Source organism: Argiope bruennichi, chromosome 7 (assembly GCF_947563725.1).
Source record: "Argiope bruennichi chromosome 7, qqArgBrue1.1, whole genome shotgun sequence".
Lineage (NCBI taxonomy): Eukaryota > Metazoa > Arthropoda > Arachnida > Araneae > Araneidae > Argiope > Argiope bruennichi.
This window is the reverse complement of record NC_079157.1, coordinates 110,838,692-110,856,851: the sequence shown is the minus strand read 5'-3', so window position 1 is coordinate 110,856,851 and position 18,160 is coordinate 110,838,692. Positions and strand designations below refer to the sequence as shown.

At 31.1% G+C, this 18,160-nt stretch overlaps 2 protein-coding genes across 3 annotated transcripts in view; both read left to right on the top strand.

Annotated features, from left to right (window-relative positions):
* The first annotated feature begins 2,628 nt into the window (after positions 1-2,628).
* LOC129976220 (uncharacterized) lies at positions 2,629-11,898 on the top strand. Its single transcript, XM_056089674.1, has 4 exons — positions 2,629-2,728; positions 4,703-4,811; positions 9,186-9,289; positions 11,817-11,898. Exons 1-3 carry the CDS (start codon positions 2,632-2,634, stop codon positions 9,283-9,285), a joined length of 306 nt encoding a protein of 101 aa, XP_055945649.1. The 5' UTR covers positions 2,629-2,631; the 3' UTR covers positions 9,286-9,289; positions 11,817-11,898.
* Positions 11,899-15,127: 3,229 nt separating this feature from the next.
* The window catches only part of LOC129976218 (nose resistant to fluoxetine protein 6-like), a 43,051-nt gene continuing 40,018 nt past the window's right edge, over positions 15,128-18,160 (top strand). Inside the window, exon 1 of one of the 2 annotated variants that reach the window (XM_056089670.1) lies at positions 15,128-15,171. The gene's annotated coding sequence lies outside the window, so the exon portion shown is untranslated. Of the gene's footprint in view, positions 15,172-17,894; positions 18,156-18,160 lie in introns of those variants that run through there. The other variant, XM_056089672.1, reaches the window with a different exon arrangement.

The window sequence follows — 18,160 nt, the reverse complement described above, 5'->3', positions numbered from 1 at the left end:
ATTACTACCTTTCCCTGGGATTGAATCGGCGTTTTAAAGATGTAGATAGAAAATTAGAGAAATACAAAGCTCATGGAACAGAAGGGTGTGAGGCTTTTGAAATAATTCAAGTTATGTAACTATTAATATTTGAAAATTAAAAATATTTTTCTCTCGAAACAATTGAAGACTTTAGTAACTATTAATTTCAGAGAACGACCTGGTCACCGAAAGTCAAAAGTCTTGTTAAAGAATCTGAGAGAAAGCATCAGAAAGACAAATATTGTTAGTAAATATAGGAGATAACTATTAGACGTTCATCATAATATGATAAACTTCTGGTAATGAGAATATTTCTTTATAATATCCCGTATTGATAAGCATCAAGATAATATCTTGAGCTGGAAAGCATAGAGAGCAAAGCATATATGCAAAGCGCATTAGTATTTTTCACGTATGATATCCTTTGGATTCAGTTTATAATATCTCGTATTGATAAGTATCACGATAATATCTCGTACAGGAAAGTATCAAAGCAAAGCATAAATGCCGTGCATATTAGTATTTTTCATATATGATATCTCTTGGATTCAGTTTCTAATATGTCGTATTGATAAGTGTCACGATCATATCTCGTACTGGAAAGTATCGAAACAAAGCATAAATGCAGTGCATAATAGTATTTTTCATATATGATATCCTTTGGATTCAGTTTATAATATCTCGTATTGATAAGTATCACGATAATATCTCGTACTGGAAAGTATCGAAGCAAAGCATAAATGCCGTGCATATTAGTATTTTTTATATATGATATCTCTTGGATTCAGTTTCTAATATGTCGTATTGATAAGTATCACGATAATATCTCGTACTGGAAAGCATCGGGAGCAAAGCATAAATGCAATGTGCATTAGTATTTTTCACGTATGATATCCTTTGGATTCAGTTTATAATATCTCGAATTGATAAGTATCACGATAATATCTCGTACAGGAAAGTATCAAAGCAAAGCATAAATGCCGTGCATATTAGTATTTTTCATATATGATATCTCTTGGATTCAGTTTCTAATATGTCGTATTGATAAGTGTCACGATAATATCTCGCACTGGAAAGTATCGAAGCAAAGCATAAATGCCGTGCATATTAGTATTTTTCATATATGATATCTCTTGGATTCAGTTTCTAATATGTCGTATTGATAAGTGTCACGATAATATCTCGTACTGGAAAGTATCGAAACAAAGCATAAATGTAGTGCATAATAGTATTTTTCATATATGATATCCTTTGGATTCAGTTTATAATATCTCGTATTGATAAGTATCACGATAATATCTCGTACTGGAAAGTATCGAAGCAAAGCATAAATGCCGTGCATATTAGTATTTTTTATATATGATATATCTTGGATTCAGTTTCTAATATGTCGTATTGATAAGTATCACGATAATATCTCGTACTGGAAAGCATCGGGAGCAAAGCATAAATGCAATGTGCATTAGTATTTTTCACGTATGATATCCTTTGGATTCAGTTTATAATATCTCGAATTGATAAGTATCACGATAATATCTCGTACAGGAAAGTATCAAAGCAAAGCATAAATGCCGTGCATATTAGTATTTTTCATATATGATATCTCTAGGATTCAGTTTCTAATATGTCGTATTGATAAGTGTCACGATAATATCTCGCACTGGAAAGTATCGAAGCAAAGCATAAATGCCGTGCATAATAGTATTTTTCATATATGATATCTCTTGGATTCAGTTTCTAATATGTCGTATTGATAAGTGTCACGATAATATCTCGCGCTGGAAAGTATCAAAGCAAAGCATAAATGCCGTGCATAATAGTATTTTTCATATATGATATCTCTTGGATTCAGTTTCTAATATGTCGTATTGATAAGTATCACGATAATATCTCGTACTGGAAAGTATCGAAGCAAAGCATAAATGAAGTGCATAATAGTATTTTTCATATATGATATTCTTTGGATTCAGTTTATAATATCTCGTATTGATAAGTATCACGATAATATTTTATGCTGGAAAAGTGTCGAGAGCAAACATAGATGTAGTGAGCATTAGTATTTTTCACATATGAATACCCTTTGGATTCAATTTTTGACCTTCCGATATTTCAAATATAAAGAAATAAAATTATTCTAACTGCAAGGATAATTAAAAGTGTTTGCTTTATGTACAATTATCCTTCTAGCATATGCTTCATTTACATGCAATTTTTTTTTCTAAGTTATTATTTCTTTGAACATATAGAAAAAAAATGAAGAACAAACCTAAAATTTCTTAGTACATATGGAAAATCCAAAAGCATTGCACAAATTAGTTTATTACTCATTAAACAGCATTCGGTTCATTAAGTGCAAAAATCCGAAACGCAGTCATTTGTGATTGTGAAATTGATGAAGGTCTGAAGATGTGCACTTCAATGACAAACTAATTAGATTTAACAATAAATGGGAAATTTTGATTATTAAAATTGCAGGAACTATATTTTTTCTTATGACTTTATTTCTACAACATGATGTTAGTTACGATTGTTTAAACATTTCGAAGGTCACATAATGGCTTTATAAAGCGTGAAATTTAAAACGTCTTCTATACCTTCATCATGAATCAGATGTGGATGCTACTTCTTCTGTTGGGTGGAACTTTGGTTCTTTTTTTCTCAAATGCTAATGCATCAGTCGGGATCGAGTTGATGGATACTTCAGGTGGTAAGTATATTTGAATGTGTCATTAAAGATGTCCCAAAGTGAGTCTTCCAATCTTTTGCTCTCGTGTGCAATATTATCATGGTAGAACAATTTTGTAACCTCTGCTTATACTAAGGATGAATGTATAGGCCAGACAGTTTGGTCTAGAGCGACCAAGCCTGGCATTCTATATTTTAGAGTGGTAGAAATCCATATGTTTGAAATTTAAAATTTTAATTGATTAAAAATCAAGTGAAATTTTAGAATACTTTTACTTCCGACGGCTTTATAGCCCAACACTAATTTTTACATCAATTTAAAGTTCAGAAAAATATCTTTCTGATTATTCCAACACGAACAATCTCTAAATTAAAGGCAAGTAAAATCGCTTACCTTTGTTTTGTTGGTGTGAATCGCTTTTTGTTTACATACTGGTGTTGTTGTCTCCATCTGCAGCTGAAAATCTCAAATATCTAATTAGTGGCAGGTTCAGTGACTATGACTCATTAACACGGGGAATTTATCTTTAAGAAAATTATTTAATTGTTACTTGATTATATGTTACATGATTAAGAATATATTTACAAAATTGAATATATTTACATGATTGCCGCCAAAACGAGAGGAAGTCAACAAACCCCTGGTGGTGAGAAGGGAAAATTCTTTACAGTGAAAACTGGTTACAGTTAAGTCCTTCTTTCCAACACTGATAATACCAATTTTGCTGGTGAATTTTTTAAATTTTTTTATTAATTTTCTAAAAATAATTTAAGTGTATTTTTCTTCAATATATTTGATATAACATAAAAAATATTTAATCTGCATAGCACGTAACGCGTGCATGAGAAAAATCAATCTTTTAATCAACGTGTTGTCAAGAGGTGACAAAAGCTCAAATCAAAGATTTAAGCCAACTCCCAAAACAAATCGAAACTAGAAAAGAATAATTTTCAGTACATATCTATAAGAAATGTGATAAATATGAAATATGATATTTCTGGAGAAATAAATGCAAGAAAAAGTTTTCTGTTCATTCTATATAAGATTAATTCAATAATTCTGAATTGTTTAAGGCAATTCTGATTTACATATATGCATGATATCCAATCTTATCTACAGTATATCCCAACAATCAAATTCTAAATCTTTATTAATAGGCATACAATCTAATAGGAAAAATTGTTTAAATGGAGTAAAAAATCAGCTTTTGTGTATTTTGAGTCAATAAGTATTCTAATGAATTATGATTGATATTATTTTTATACAGATCCTCGGTCCTATAAGTTATATTCAATAAAACAAAAATGAAAAATTATATAAATGAATAAAAATGTACACCACTTTAAAACTCATTCAGTTATGAAAATTTAAATATCCCTATTTTATAACCTGTTAACTGCTTTGGACGAGTACACTCGTCATGGTAAAAGAACAACGTTTTGCGTTATGACGAGTTTATTCGTCAGGAATAATAAATAGTGATAATTCTCAGTTTGAATTATAATTCTTGTAAAATTATAATTCAAACCTCAATTCTACATATTCGTAAATTTCTACCAGTTGAGCCATTGTTGCCATCGCTGTAAGTTCAATTTATTTAATATATTTTTAAGAAGGCTTCCTGGTGCTGGATATCGAACTGGGGTATCTGTAGAAATGACTTTCTTGTCTAGGGAATCAGCAGCCTCGTATCCATTACGACCCGCATGTGCTTTAACCCATCCTAACTGAATAGAAGAGCTTCAGAGTAGAATGACTTGAATATCCTGTACAATTGGGCTTGTTGCATATTCTTTGTATATGCTACCTTTCTGAGATATGTAATATCAAATATATATCACTTCTATTTTATAATGCGATTCATATGATTAAATAATTTTTTAAAAGAAAGTGCACATGGTATGTCGTGTATGGCAAATAATAAAAATTCCTTGACCTTATTTATTTTTAATGAATGATATTTTGATATATTTTTGATGTTATTTTATTTTTCAGGTTTCTGTGAAAGCGAAAGATTTGGTAGAATTCCTCTGAATGAAACCAAATTTGACGACGAAAATTGTCTGAAAATCATGTGCAAAAATAACAAGCTTGTTAGATTTGGGTAATTTCTCTCGTTATTAATAATTAATTAATGATGTACTCCGTGTCCCATAAATTTGTAAATACTTTAAAAATTCATAAAAATTGAAGGAATGAGTATATTTTAATGCGGTTTGTGAAACTGTTATTCTCATAAAGGGGGATTTTTTTCATACAAAAAAAAAAAATTCAAAAATTTGTCGATAGAGGGCGTTAAACACAAGTAAAACATACAATTCTACGGGAAAAATACTTTTATTTGCATGCAGCAATTGTTACAAGCGTAACACACCAGTACTACAGTACTTGTTCTATGTGTCCGCCATTACCACAAATAACAGTTTGGAAGCGGGAGACAACACTGGTAACTGCATAATACAGCATATCCGGATGAATGCATGAGATTTCGTGGCGAATGGCTTCTTTTAGCTGCACTAACGATGTTGGCCTACGGCTGTACATCCGAGACTTAAGGTAACCCCATAGCCAAAAATCAAGGGGTGTTAAATCTGGTGAGCGTGGGGGCCAATCATGTGTAAAGTGACGGCTGATTATCCGTTCTTCAGTAAAAGTTCTTCTCAAAAATGCCTTCACTTCGGTGTCGATGTGAGGAGGTGTCCCATCTTGCATGAATGTCACTGTGTCAAGGACATCGTGTTCCAATAAGGACGGTATCACTTCCTTCTGTAACATTTCCAAGCAACTTGTTCCATTAACTGAACATGTCTTCCATTCTGCTTTTTTACAGGGCTTTTCAAAGAAAAAAGGGTCTACATTAAGGGATGCAGTGAAACCACACCAAACAGTAACCCGTGGTGAATGCAGGGCTTCTCAGTGTAAGCATGTGGATTCTCATGTGTCCATATTCTACAGTTTTGGGTATTAACTGCTCCATGCAAAGCAAAATGAGCCTCACCTGTCCACAATATTTTCAGCAGCCATCGCGGATCATCTTCAATTTTCGCCAAAGCCCAATTTGAGAATTCCAATCTCTTAGCTGTATCATTTGGTAAGAGCTGATGTAGCGATTGCAATTTGTATGGGTACAATTACAATACACCATGAAGGATACGGTACACCGAAGTCTTTGGTATACCAGTTATTCATGCCACTTCTCGTGCGCTACTGACTGCACTTGTAGACTGTTCGCTTAGTGCAGCGGTTCTTAACCTATGGGTCGCGACCCAAAATTGGGTCGCGAAGCATATTTCTTGGGTCACGCTGAGTCGAACCAAAAAAGTTAGTAATACACCAAATTTCAGACATTTTAGAAATGACGACTTGAATAAATATCAACAATCGAAAATGAATGTGATTAACAAGATCAAAAAATATTCCCTGCAGATATTTCCCTGCAGACGATGTTTTCAAATATAATTGGGTTCGAATGCCATTTAATTTTGATGTAAGTGATTTGCATGATGAATTTGTTAATATTAATCAATTTCAAGAACAATTAATAGAAATATAAAGTGACCAAGCACTTCGATACAATTTCTACAAAAATGAATTTTTATGTGCTTTCTGGTTAAAATTAAAAACCGAAAAGCCAATAATTGTTAAAGAAGCCCTAAAAGTATTATTGCCCTTTGCAACAACATATATGTGTGAGGTTGTGTGTAATCAAAAACAATTACTGGAACAAGTTAAATCCTGAAATAGATACAAGGTGCTCCTTGACAAGCATTCAACCGAGGTTTGAAGATCTTTCAAAATGTATTCAAGCACAAGGTTCTCATTAAAACTGTGTGACTTGCATTTAAAATTTAAAAGACTTAACATATGTATTGATATTTCTTTTTTTTTTAGGAATAAGTTAAAATGTCAATTATTTTCAAAAAGTTATAAATTTATTTTAATTTGGTCAATAAAAATTATTAAAAACACTTGATTATTAATTAAATTTTCCTTGGATCGAATAGTACTTTTGTTTATCTGTATTATTAAAAAAATAAATAAAAAATTTGTAAGTTAAAAAAAAAAATCATCATCGTAGGATTGAAGACTTTTAAAAAATACGATCTAAAATAAAGCAATGAAAAAATTTTGACTTTTTTTTGGGTCGCGACATGAACATATTTCTCAAATTTGGGTCGCGGCTTAAAAAGGTTAAGAACCACTGGCTTAGCGTGTCCATCGGGGGTACAGCCTGTTGTTAGACAGAGACATCGGGGGTACGGACTGTTGTTAAACGAGGTGCACCACTGCGTGGCCGATGACACAAACTTCCAGTTTCTTCGAAACGGCGTACTAGGGAAACAAGTCCAGCAGGAGTGATCGGACCTGAACCTTTCTTGAATCTTTTCTGGGTCCTAAAATTTCGTAAGGCTTCAGCCGCCGATTCGTTGCTGACATAAAACAACTTTCCCAATAGTGCTTTATCCACCAGTGTCAACATCTTAATACAAACCTTATGCAAACCTTTAGAAATGATGTGTCAATCGCTCACTCTGCCTTTCATAAGACTTTAATTTGCATATTTCCACTGATTTGCTTGTGTGCAGCGTCCTCTATTGACAAATTTTTGAATTATTTTTTTTCTGTATCAAAAAGAATCCCCCCCTTCATGAGAATAATAGTTTCGCAAACCGCATTCAAATATACCCAGTCCTTCAATTTTTATGAATTTTTAAAGTATTTACAAATTTATTGACACCCGGTATTTTTCCATTCTTACTTACTGAGAATTTAAATGCCTTAAGACGAAGCTTGCACTGCGATAGCACAGCTTTTGATGAATCATTTAAATTTCACGATAAAGTAAGATGATATATTACAATAAATCTGCAGTGGCGTGTCTTTGATGGAGGAGGTATCTAGTATAATTATAATAAAATGTAGACATTTTTATTTTTACCAATATTTCTTTTTATTTAAAATCTGAGAGATCGATGAACAGTAGAAATAAATAAATTAAAATAAAAGGAAATGACATGAATAGAAAAATCAGGGACCTGAAAGGGATGCTACATTAAAAAAAGCGTCGTTTATTTAAAGGTACAAAAATATGGAACTTCGAAATTCAACGGATGAAATTAGGTAGGTTGTCTTCAGACAAAATTCATAGATTTCTATAAATTTTGAAAAAAAATCAATCTATATGAGTGCAAGTTGACACAATATCTAGGACACAATAACTATGAAACTAAAAAGTCAAATAAAACTTGCCACACAGTCTTAATATCAAAAATGCAAATACATATGAAATTTTCAACAAATTCGTCAAGATAATTGATAATCTGAACTTTTTGCATGTATGTAAACGCTATAACTCTAAAACGCAATGATTTAAATAAATGAAATTTGGCATGAGACCTTATGACTACAATTTTAGTTCCATTTCAGATTTTAATTGTCCATTGGTGGGCTAAAAATGCATTCGAAGTACATATTCTGTCTTTTATGTTTGTTTATTACTTCATGTCAACAACTGAGTAGAAAATTTTTTTCAATGATTCAGGTGAAAACGCTAGATTCTAAAAATTCCTGGATTGGAATACTTTGCTCTAAAACTTTTCATTGCATTTCAACCCGACATTCGAATCACACAGTTAGCATCTAATATTAATAGTGGAAGAATGTTCAAATGCGTATTCAATTACAATTTTTGTTAATGTAATTTAGTAAGACTAACACCGTGTCCTGAAATTACACTAGAACTCTTAACTGTGACCGTGGCCAAATGTCAGTTTAGTTTAGTTATATTAATGTCCCGTTTCTTAAGCACGGATCTCGTAATTTTAAACCGCGGTCAGATGACGATTACGACACCTGAACTGGCACCCCCTCATCGAACTTCCACACCACACCAGTGGGAGGACGTTTGACCCCAACGAATTTAACGTACACTAGACCCGCCACACGACGGTTCTTCTGTGGAATCGGGTCTCGGGTCTGAAACCATCCGGTGTCGAAGTCGAGACTGCATTAAATGATAAATAAAAATGCGAAAAAACAAAAACCGAATTTAACTTTCAACGTAGTATGATAAGATATAATTAAGAAAATTAGTGATAGTAAAATAATTTTGGAAATATTTCACGAAGGTTGGAACGAAGAAAGCTTTGTGAGAAGATTCGCGCAAGTGTGCTTTTATCCAATTGTACTTATTTCTAATAAATAATGTGACGATCACAATACTGCTTGTATTAATATATTCATGCATCAGAATATGTCCTTAGATTTTTTTTAAAGTACAGTGATGCTTCACATGGATTTTCTAAATTTATTGTGGACCTTGAACAATTAATGAATTGAATGAGAATGAACTGTGAATTTTCATTCCCCGATTTCAGCACACTGTTCCAGGCGAAAAGATGCAACTACATTTACAATTTAAAAGTAAATACAAGTTGGTTATTGTACATTCGATGACTTCTTAATTCCTTTTTTCCAGCTGTGGAAAAGTGTTTATTGAAAGTAATCGGAGCTGTGAGGCGAATCCGAAAAAAGGACAGTATCCAGAGTGTTGTGATATAGTTCTTTCATGCAATTAGTAAGGTAAGTTTGTGGCTGTTGATGTTCGATTTTGGTTAAAAAAAATTCTCCCCTTTAAAAGAACAATAAATTTTCTTCACCATAAAGCATTTCTTAGAGAACCGATTTCTTTCTTTTTTTTTTTTTTTCATCGGGATTTTTACTTTCTTGAATACGAAGTATACAAAGAGAAAGTATTGCAATCGTCAAACAAACTCAAATTCGAAATTTTGATGGATCTTCATAATTTAATACTCCCCGAGTTTGAAAAATACTTTTTTTACATTATATCTTTTTATGAAAACTTTTTATGTTAGAATGATGAAATTTGTTATGCAGCTGAAAACAAGGAGGAAGGGAAAGTCTATTTGCCCGCCAATCCAAATGCAAGTGACCTTGATAACAACAAAAGAGGTAGATAGATGAAATTTGGTACACAAGCTCAGCTTCGAGAATGCAGAATTTTCATACTTTCAGCCAATTATATCAAAGTGTTGGCCGTTTGTTCGGTTCTGTACATTTAATGCATGCAATAGCAATAACCCAAGAAAGTAATAATATGAACAAATTAAATTTAAAAAAAAACTAACTGATTTTGTGTCTATAAATATAATTCCTTTTTAAATTTTAATTTTAATCGGCCAGAGAAAAAACTTCTAGAATAAAACAGAAATTTTATTTTCGAGTACACACGTATTAACGGCATGTTATGGAATAATTGGTGAAAAATAAATCACTAATTACAATATTAAACGATAGATTTAGAATACAATTGACAGATATACGCCAAATATCAATATTTTGTAACAATTATTTGTAACATTTGCATTACTATACAAGGTATTCGTTACATTATCTGTGGTGAACAATTTTAGATTAGGTGAGGGAGGGATAAAATTTTTATTAAATGGTATGCGAAAAAGTTGTGTGGTAATTGTTTGCTGTAGTGCATACAGTTTTTTCGATCTTCATATTGTTAATCCAATGGATATCATTAAAATATCTGAAAATTGAATAATAAAGACATTCTTGGTGTTGATGAAATTTGATGCATCCTGCTTAACTATATCTATTAAAATTTAATACATCCCGCCCCTAAAAAGTCCTAAAACACTGTCTTTTATTAGGATGTTTACCTAAATATTGGAGAGTTCTTGTCGTAATTATGGTTCCGCCATCTTCTTTAACTTTCTTCCTTACTATGAGAGTTGATAGTCATATTTATTTTAAGGAGGTGAAGAACATACATTCAACACTTTATTAAAACTTTTACAGCGGAAGGACTTTCCACGAAATAAAATAAGTATCTGATTGCCTGAAACCGCTTAAGGCGCCATTACGGTTAAGCTATAAATTGATCTGTAGTTTTAATCCAAGAAAGTAGATGAAAAGTTTGAAATAATTTTTGTCTTAAGAATAAAGCCATTTGATTTCAACACAGAATTATGCACCTTCGTGAAATGGGTTCTTTTACTAACTTTAAAAAATTATCATTATTTGTCAAAGAAATCATTATTTGAAAGATGGTACTTTTCTAGATGTAACAAAAGCATTTTAATAATTACTGTTTAAATTCTTGCTGCATAAATCAATTAACAGCTCATTTACTATTTATATACCAGACTGATGATTTATGAAATCTAGCCGAATCTTGTGCAATCTTGTTGATAATAATTACATTACATTTAATAATAATTAAATGTAATAATAATTACATTTTTTTATGTTGAAAGCGCAGACATTCGTATTTAGATCTTTAGTTTACAAGATATTATAAAACAGATTGTACAAATATTAATTTTTACTAAAAATATGGTTTTTCTGGTTGTATATTGCAATCAACACTTACGAATCTATGCTATTGTTTCTTGCCACGTTAATTTTCCACTGGAAATAGAGATTTATAGAAATTCTTATTGTATGTCGGATCAATGACCTCCGATGTTGGAGAACATTTGACGATCTGGTGACGAAATTGAAAGGTTTGTAAAATACATGGACTATCAGGACTCGAGATCTGGGGATTCTTCTAGAGATTCCATATATCATCAAACTCTGTTAGAAGACTTATATAAACCCGAATGGCTGATATGAAAATTTATGTTTTAGAATTTTATTTGCGTACTTATATGCAATCACACATAAAGTTTGAAAGTAATCAATAAATTGAGCACAATATGTTCAATCATTTAATATCAAATGGATTTTAAATGTTGATTGAAGCGGAAGGATGATTCCTAAGTACATTCAAAGCAAAGCAGGAAACTTCGGCATTCAGTAGACTGACAGTGTCGTCTAATTATTGTAATCTCTGAAGATTTCTTCAATCAACAGTTTGGTTCTAACTTTCCATATTCAAATGTCATTTCCTCCTTTCAACGGTAGCGTCCTATTTCCTAAAAAAATTGAGGTAAAGAATTATGTTTTTCAGCATCCAAGGAAGAAAAAATGTGTATTATTTTCACTTTGTATATATAAGTTTAATTAGCTCATTTGAATTAATATCAGTTTTTCTTTTATCTGTCTCATATAGGCTTTGATTTTTTTTCAGGATTCTGGAAAAAAACTTATTCTAAAATATTCATTCGAAATTGGGAAATGGATGAGCTTCTTCCGATACTGGCGCACCATGCCTCCATAATCAGTCAGCTCAAAAATATCCTGAGTGAAGAATTCATGCTATTTATATTTCAATTTACTCCTAAAATGAAAGTTTGTTATTAAATTTGTTTCTTTTCTCTAAAGTACTGATAATAAATATATTTTGAAGCTGAATAATGTTTCAATAATTTTTTATTCAAAATAATGAAAACTTTTGTTATCTGAACTGAATAAAAATCTATACTACGTTAATTTTTTAAATACGCTTTCTGACGAAACCTCTTATAAGAAAATAAAATAATATCTAAAATAAGTAAAAAAAAATTAATACAGGAAACTTTTAATTTATTTTTTAATTTTTTTTCCTAAAATTCAAATGAGAGGCGGGCTTGTTTATAAAAACAAAACACAATTTTACCTTTTCATACACAAAAAATACACTGAGATAAATTTGTAATCTATAAAATAGTTGTGAATTTTTTTTGCCCCTTAAAAATCTCTATTTTTTTAAAAAAAAAAAAAAAAAAATCATATATCTAATATCTTTAGTGTATGTGAGAACGATAACTCAAAAAATAAAATCCTAGATGATTATTTGGTGAATTTTTATACAAAAATAGTAGATATGTTTATATTTTCCTAATTAATTCGTTTGCCTGGGATTAGAACTTATCCAAAACCCGATTTTATTCACTATATAAAAAGTTACAGAAGCAAGGCCATTATTTGCAATGACGTTTTAAACATAATGATATCCAAACAAAATATCAAATAAATTTTTAGATATTAACTTGCATGTGAATTTTTCTTATAGTTTATATCCTTACATCATAAAAAGAGAGAAATTCTTCAGCGGAAAAGGCTGTTCCTACTTCTATAAATATTCACTGAGAGCATTTAATGGCATAATGCATAAATATAATAATATTTTATTATATATTGTGAATGGTTTCTTATTTTCAAATATGTTCTTTCAAATCGAAGCCGTGCAGGTTAGATATTAGCTAATAATTATGTATTCTGGATAGTTGCATGCTACAAACGTCGAAAAAGAACAATAATACTGATTTCCAAAAACCCAAAAGCGTCTTGTTCTCGCTAGCATCAGTCCGTTTATGAGTTATAGATGATTTTTAAACCATTTTTTACAAATATGCACATATATATATGTTCTAATTTGTTTCAGAATGCATTTTCCATTGCTTACATAGCAAATTTAATGTTGGAATAAGTAAAAGATACGAAATATGCAAATTAGGAATTCATATATATATATATTTTTTTGCTTGATTGGTATGACATTTTTTTAAACCGTCGGATTCTGCTATTTCAGCTTTAAACTTACAAAGTTCCATTAGTGTAAAATATCATTTTGAAACTTAGGTTATCGACCAGACAATCTTTACTTTGTGCTTAAACACATATTAAAAAAGCCCACATATTAAAAACACGTGAGGTTGCTGCATTTTTATCAAAAATTTGCATTCAAATAATACTTTTAAGATGATAAAAAGGCATTAAAGACTAAAACACTCAAAATTAAAACATCTTTACTCGGAGTTGTCTATATAGCGAACTACTCAGTGTAAATGCTCCAAAATTAGTGAATATTCAAGAAATGGGGAGACGGATTGCGAGAAAAAATATTAATTACAGACACACCGATAGATGGCGTTGTACAACAGAAAACATGCTAAAAAGATAGATATAATTATCAAAAAAGACATGCGTTATGGAATTTTTTCTTTCTGGTTTCTATTCCTAAAATGAAAAAAAAAAAAAAAAAAGAAGAAGAAAGAAAGAAAGTGAAGAAACTGAAACTGTCACTGTAACTACAATTTCGCCCTCTAAGCACAAAAATTTGCATAAATCCTTGGTTTGCAGTTACTGTTCTGGGAATAAAGGGGATAAATCTGGGAAACCACTGTCATCCTTATCAGCGATGGCTTCGCACTTTGCTTGTGAAGTTGATTTACGAAAACAAAAGAAATGCTGCAGCTGTATTTCGTGAGTTTCGTCGACATGAGAATTTAGGCAAAGGATCAGAAGATATGAAACATGCTCGAAAATTTTACTGTACCCCAAATACAACAGCGCCAATGTCTTGATTCAATCACTTTTCTGCAAGATGAAGCGCTTCCACACATTGGACTCTGTGCAGATGTTTCTTCGGCAATATTTTACTATGATGGAGTAATTATTCGTGAATTGCTGGCGGCCTAACCATCTCGTTATACACATCTTAATCCTTGCGTTTTTTGGTTTTGGGGATACTTAAAAAAACTTTCTTATCACGGACGTCTGGAAATCTTGGCAGATTTGAAAAATAGTATTACTCTGCATGTGAGAAGCATATCAATCGACCCATTAGAATCCGCAGGTTGAAAAGGCTGGTAAGTATCATAAGGTCCATGTGATTGAATGTTTAATATGTTCGCATAAAATGTGTATTTTGAGTCTTTTCTGCCTATTTTTTTGTTGTACAGCGTCACCTATCGGTGTTTCTGGAACCGATTTTTTTTTGCACTATTCGTTTCCCGATGTCTTGAATAATATGCACCAATTTTGAAGCCTTTACATTGAGTAATTCGCTGTATAGAGAACTTATAGTGGGGGTGTTTTAATTTTGATCAATTTGTATATTAATGAATAAATGAAAATTTCCGTCTCAATATATTTGATAACATATACACGGAATACGACTTTCCCCCAAAATTGCCATGATATTTCTCTGTTATTAATGGAAGCACTAGTGGGATTTTTCTGCATTCTGAAATACAGTTGGATGGAGACAGAAAAGATGAAATATAACTATAAAAATATTTCCGACCTTTTAATAATTTAAAAAGTACTGGTACTGAAACAGCTTTAACTTTTCAAATTTGAAGTCGTGATAACAGACTACTGAAACTTTTTTTTATTCGAATCCAGAATCAGGTGATTAAGGTAAATCCGAGTCAGTATAGCGGTTTTAGAAATTCCAAAGCACATGGTAGTGATCATGGTTTATTTTTAATGTATATAAGAAATCGTAAACTGAAATAATCCTACTAAGTCGTATGAAAATCTAAAGTGCCTGAATATTTTAATGTAATTAAACAATTATTTTATAAAATTATAAAAATGTAGAAAATTAAAAGTAATCTTTATATCTGATTCTGATATATTTTCATAGCTTGCAGTGGTCTGAGAAACATCTGTGCTAATAGAAAAAAGATAAGCCGAACCTCTACACTGAATAATAAATAAGAAAGTTTAAGGCTTACTTTCTCTGTCCAATTTAGGCACAGGACCTGTTTCATTCTGTGAGTAATTTTTTATTTTTTAATTTATTTATTCTATCGAAAAGCTGGGGGAAAATTCAGTTTTCAAAATTTCAATAAACATATTCTTTGAGGAATTTTGAGTACTAGTTGTTCAACAAAGACATTCCCCAAATAATAGTGATTTTTTTTTCAAAATTCTATAGTTGTTTTCAATTATTTAATTTGTATTCTAGTCTATTAAATTATGATCTGAAATATGCTAATATTTAATCAAATTTTTGTCATCATTTATTCTAAATTTAGTAATTAAGGAACTGTTTATTATTTACTATGTCAACTAGGGATTGCAATACCGGTATACCGGTATATTGAGGCATTTGTACAATTTTGTAATATCGGTATTCACAAGTTTAAATACCGTTTTTTCGGTATTTACTAGACATTTTTAAAATTGTCTCCACTATATGATCAGGGATTGGCAACATAGCTAAATAGTATACTTTTTTGTTTTTATGTGTCCCTAACTGGCGAAATTAATTAGACTCTGAGTACAAAGTTGCATCATACAATCAAGAGAAGTGATAAAATAGTAGTAGTGATTCATCCAAGGAGGCGGCTTAAAACTATTCTATTACATCTCCGAACGATACTGCACACTAGCAAGATTCGTAATCTGATATTCATATCTGTGAAAACAAGGTTGTAGTAGCGTAGAAAATGCGTAATATTTCGATATTTTTTAAATTGCTGAGTTTGTTATTCTCATTGTATTTGCATATCATACTTTACATTTCAAATAAAATTTAAGATTTGTTATATATATACTTATAAATAATAACCCATAATAATGAATAAGAATAACTTTAAAGAACATAAAAAATTAGTTAATAATACTTAGGTTTGGTTTCATTATTTTTATAATGAAAAGAATATGGTGGCACAATGTAAAAATTGTTCAAGAGTTATTAAATTGAACGAAGGAAGTACAAGCGGACTCCATACACATTTAAGAAAGAAACATGATACAAATTTGTTAAAGAGCAAAGAATGTAATTGCGATGAAGATACAAGCAGAGTTTCTAAGCCCAAGCCATCAGGGATTTTAGATTATTTTGGAAAAAAAAAAGATAATTTGGATGAAATTTTAAGTAAAATGGCAGCATTAGATAGTTTGCATTTCGAGTGTTTTGCACTTCTATTGAATTAAGAAAGTCACTATCCGTCAGAGGTTCTGAAAATCTACCAACATCTATTAACACTATAAGAACTGTTTGAAACACGAGCTAATACAATAACAGTAAATGGTGAAAATTTTAGTCTTACATTTGATGAATGGACACTTGTAAGAAATAGACACTATTTAAATATAAATATTCATTCAGAAAAAAAATTGGAATATAGGACTTGCCCTCTAATAAAACTGGAAAATAAAACAAAGAAACACCTGTGTTTTCTTTCTTTTTCTGAAATTTCTACTACAGGTATTAAAACCGGTATCCCGGTATTAAGATTTAAAAAATACCGAACACCGGTATTGAACTTTTGGTCCGATATTGCAATCCCTAATACTGAGGACGTTAACAAAACGTCCCTTTTTATGTTAACGTCCCTTTTTCTAAAAGTTTGAAGAATGTGAGGCAATCTAATTTGTCCATCGGATTCACACATTTTTTTTTTCTTGGCTGTTATTTATTTGATTCTATTCGAATGAGAGAATATCAATCTCTTGAAATCACAGTGGCTAAGCATTATTAACTTTAAAAGTGTTTAAATGATCTGTGAATCTGCTGGATTCTTTTCTTCAGGCACAAATAGAGTGGAGCATGTTCCCATTTTAATAGTATTCAAGAAACTGCCTATTTAAAAAAAGAACGCACAAATAAAGTTTAGATCAAGTGGATTAATATAGAGGTTTGCCAGTCAAAATCAGCACATAATAATATCAATATTTTCTGATAATTCATCTATTTCTTACTGATTCTACAAATCCGGCCATTTTTCTTTTCTCTCCAAGATAATGCTCCTGAAACTCTAGAACTGATTGTAATACCAAAAATAAATGCTTAAAATATTTGTATATCATTTTATTAAGGAAATAATACAAATAATGTTTACAAATAAATTTCGATCTACCGTCGGGATGCATTTTTTGAAAAACGCTCAAAAATAGTCTTATCTTTTAATCTTTGTGCAAGAAACATGGAAAAACCATCTACATAGAAATAAGTAAAAAAAGTTTTACAAAAAAAATGAAAAAAGGGATTTGTTTGACTAAAATGAGCTATAAAACAAAAACTTTTTTAATTTAGAAGTTTATCAAATGATTTGTTTAAAATTTTGAAGATTGGTAAATAAATATATTTCTTACTTCCTGAACTGAAAAATAAGCCGTATTTCAGTCTTTAAATAGTGGAGTTCGGCAGAATCAGTTTCTGTCCTTTTTCGAGAAATGAGGGAATTTCTTTTAGCCTATTGCAATAATTACACAACAGCTCTGTCTAAAACAAGATCCAATAAATATCTGGTGGAGGATGAAACGGGTGCGCCTTAGCAGGATAATGCATTTGATGCAATAAACGCATGATAAGGTGCAATAATATGCGGAAATGATAAAATGTATTAATTGTTGAAAATCAGCTACATGTCACAAACGACTCTACCAGATAAAATTTATTCGCTGAAAATGTGAAATAAAACTTTGACGCCTATTCTTTTTCGTATTCCCTCTGAGGGGCATCTCACATCTGAGGAGAATCTTCCGGCATGGTGGTTTCTTTCCGCTATTCTAGTGGGTATAGAAATGGTGGAGTTCGGCTACCTCCTAACGATGGTAGGACGTGCTTCCCACGAACCGTGGCCGTTGAGAGCTCTCAGGACTCAACCTTAGTTCTTAGGCTGTCGTGGTGGTCCGGTCTTTCAAATTTAATCCGAATGTCTTTAATTAGAGTGGTTTAGTACTGGTTATTCTTTTTCATTCTTTTAAGTATGTCTGAATGTAAACAAAGTGACAGCTTTGGAAAGAGGTTAT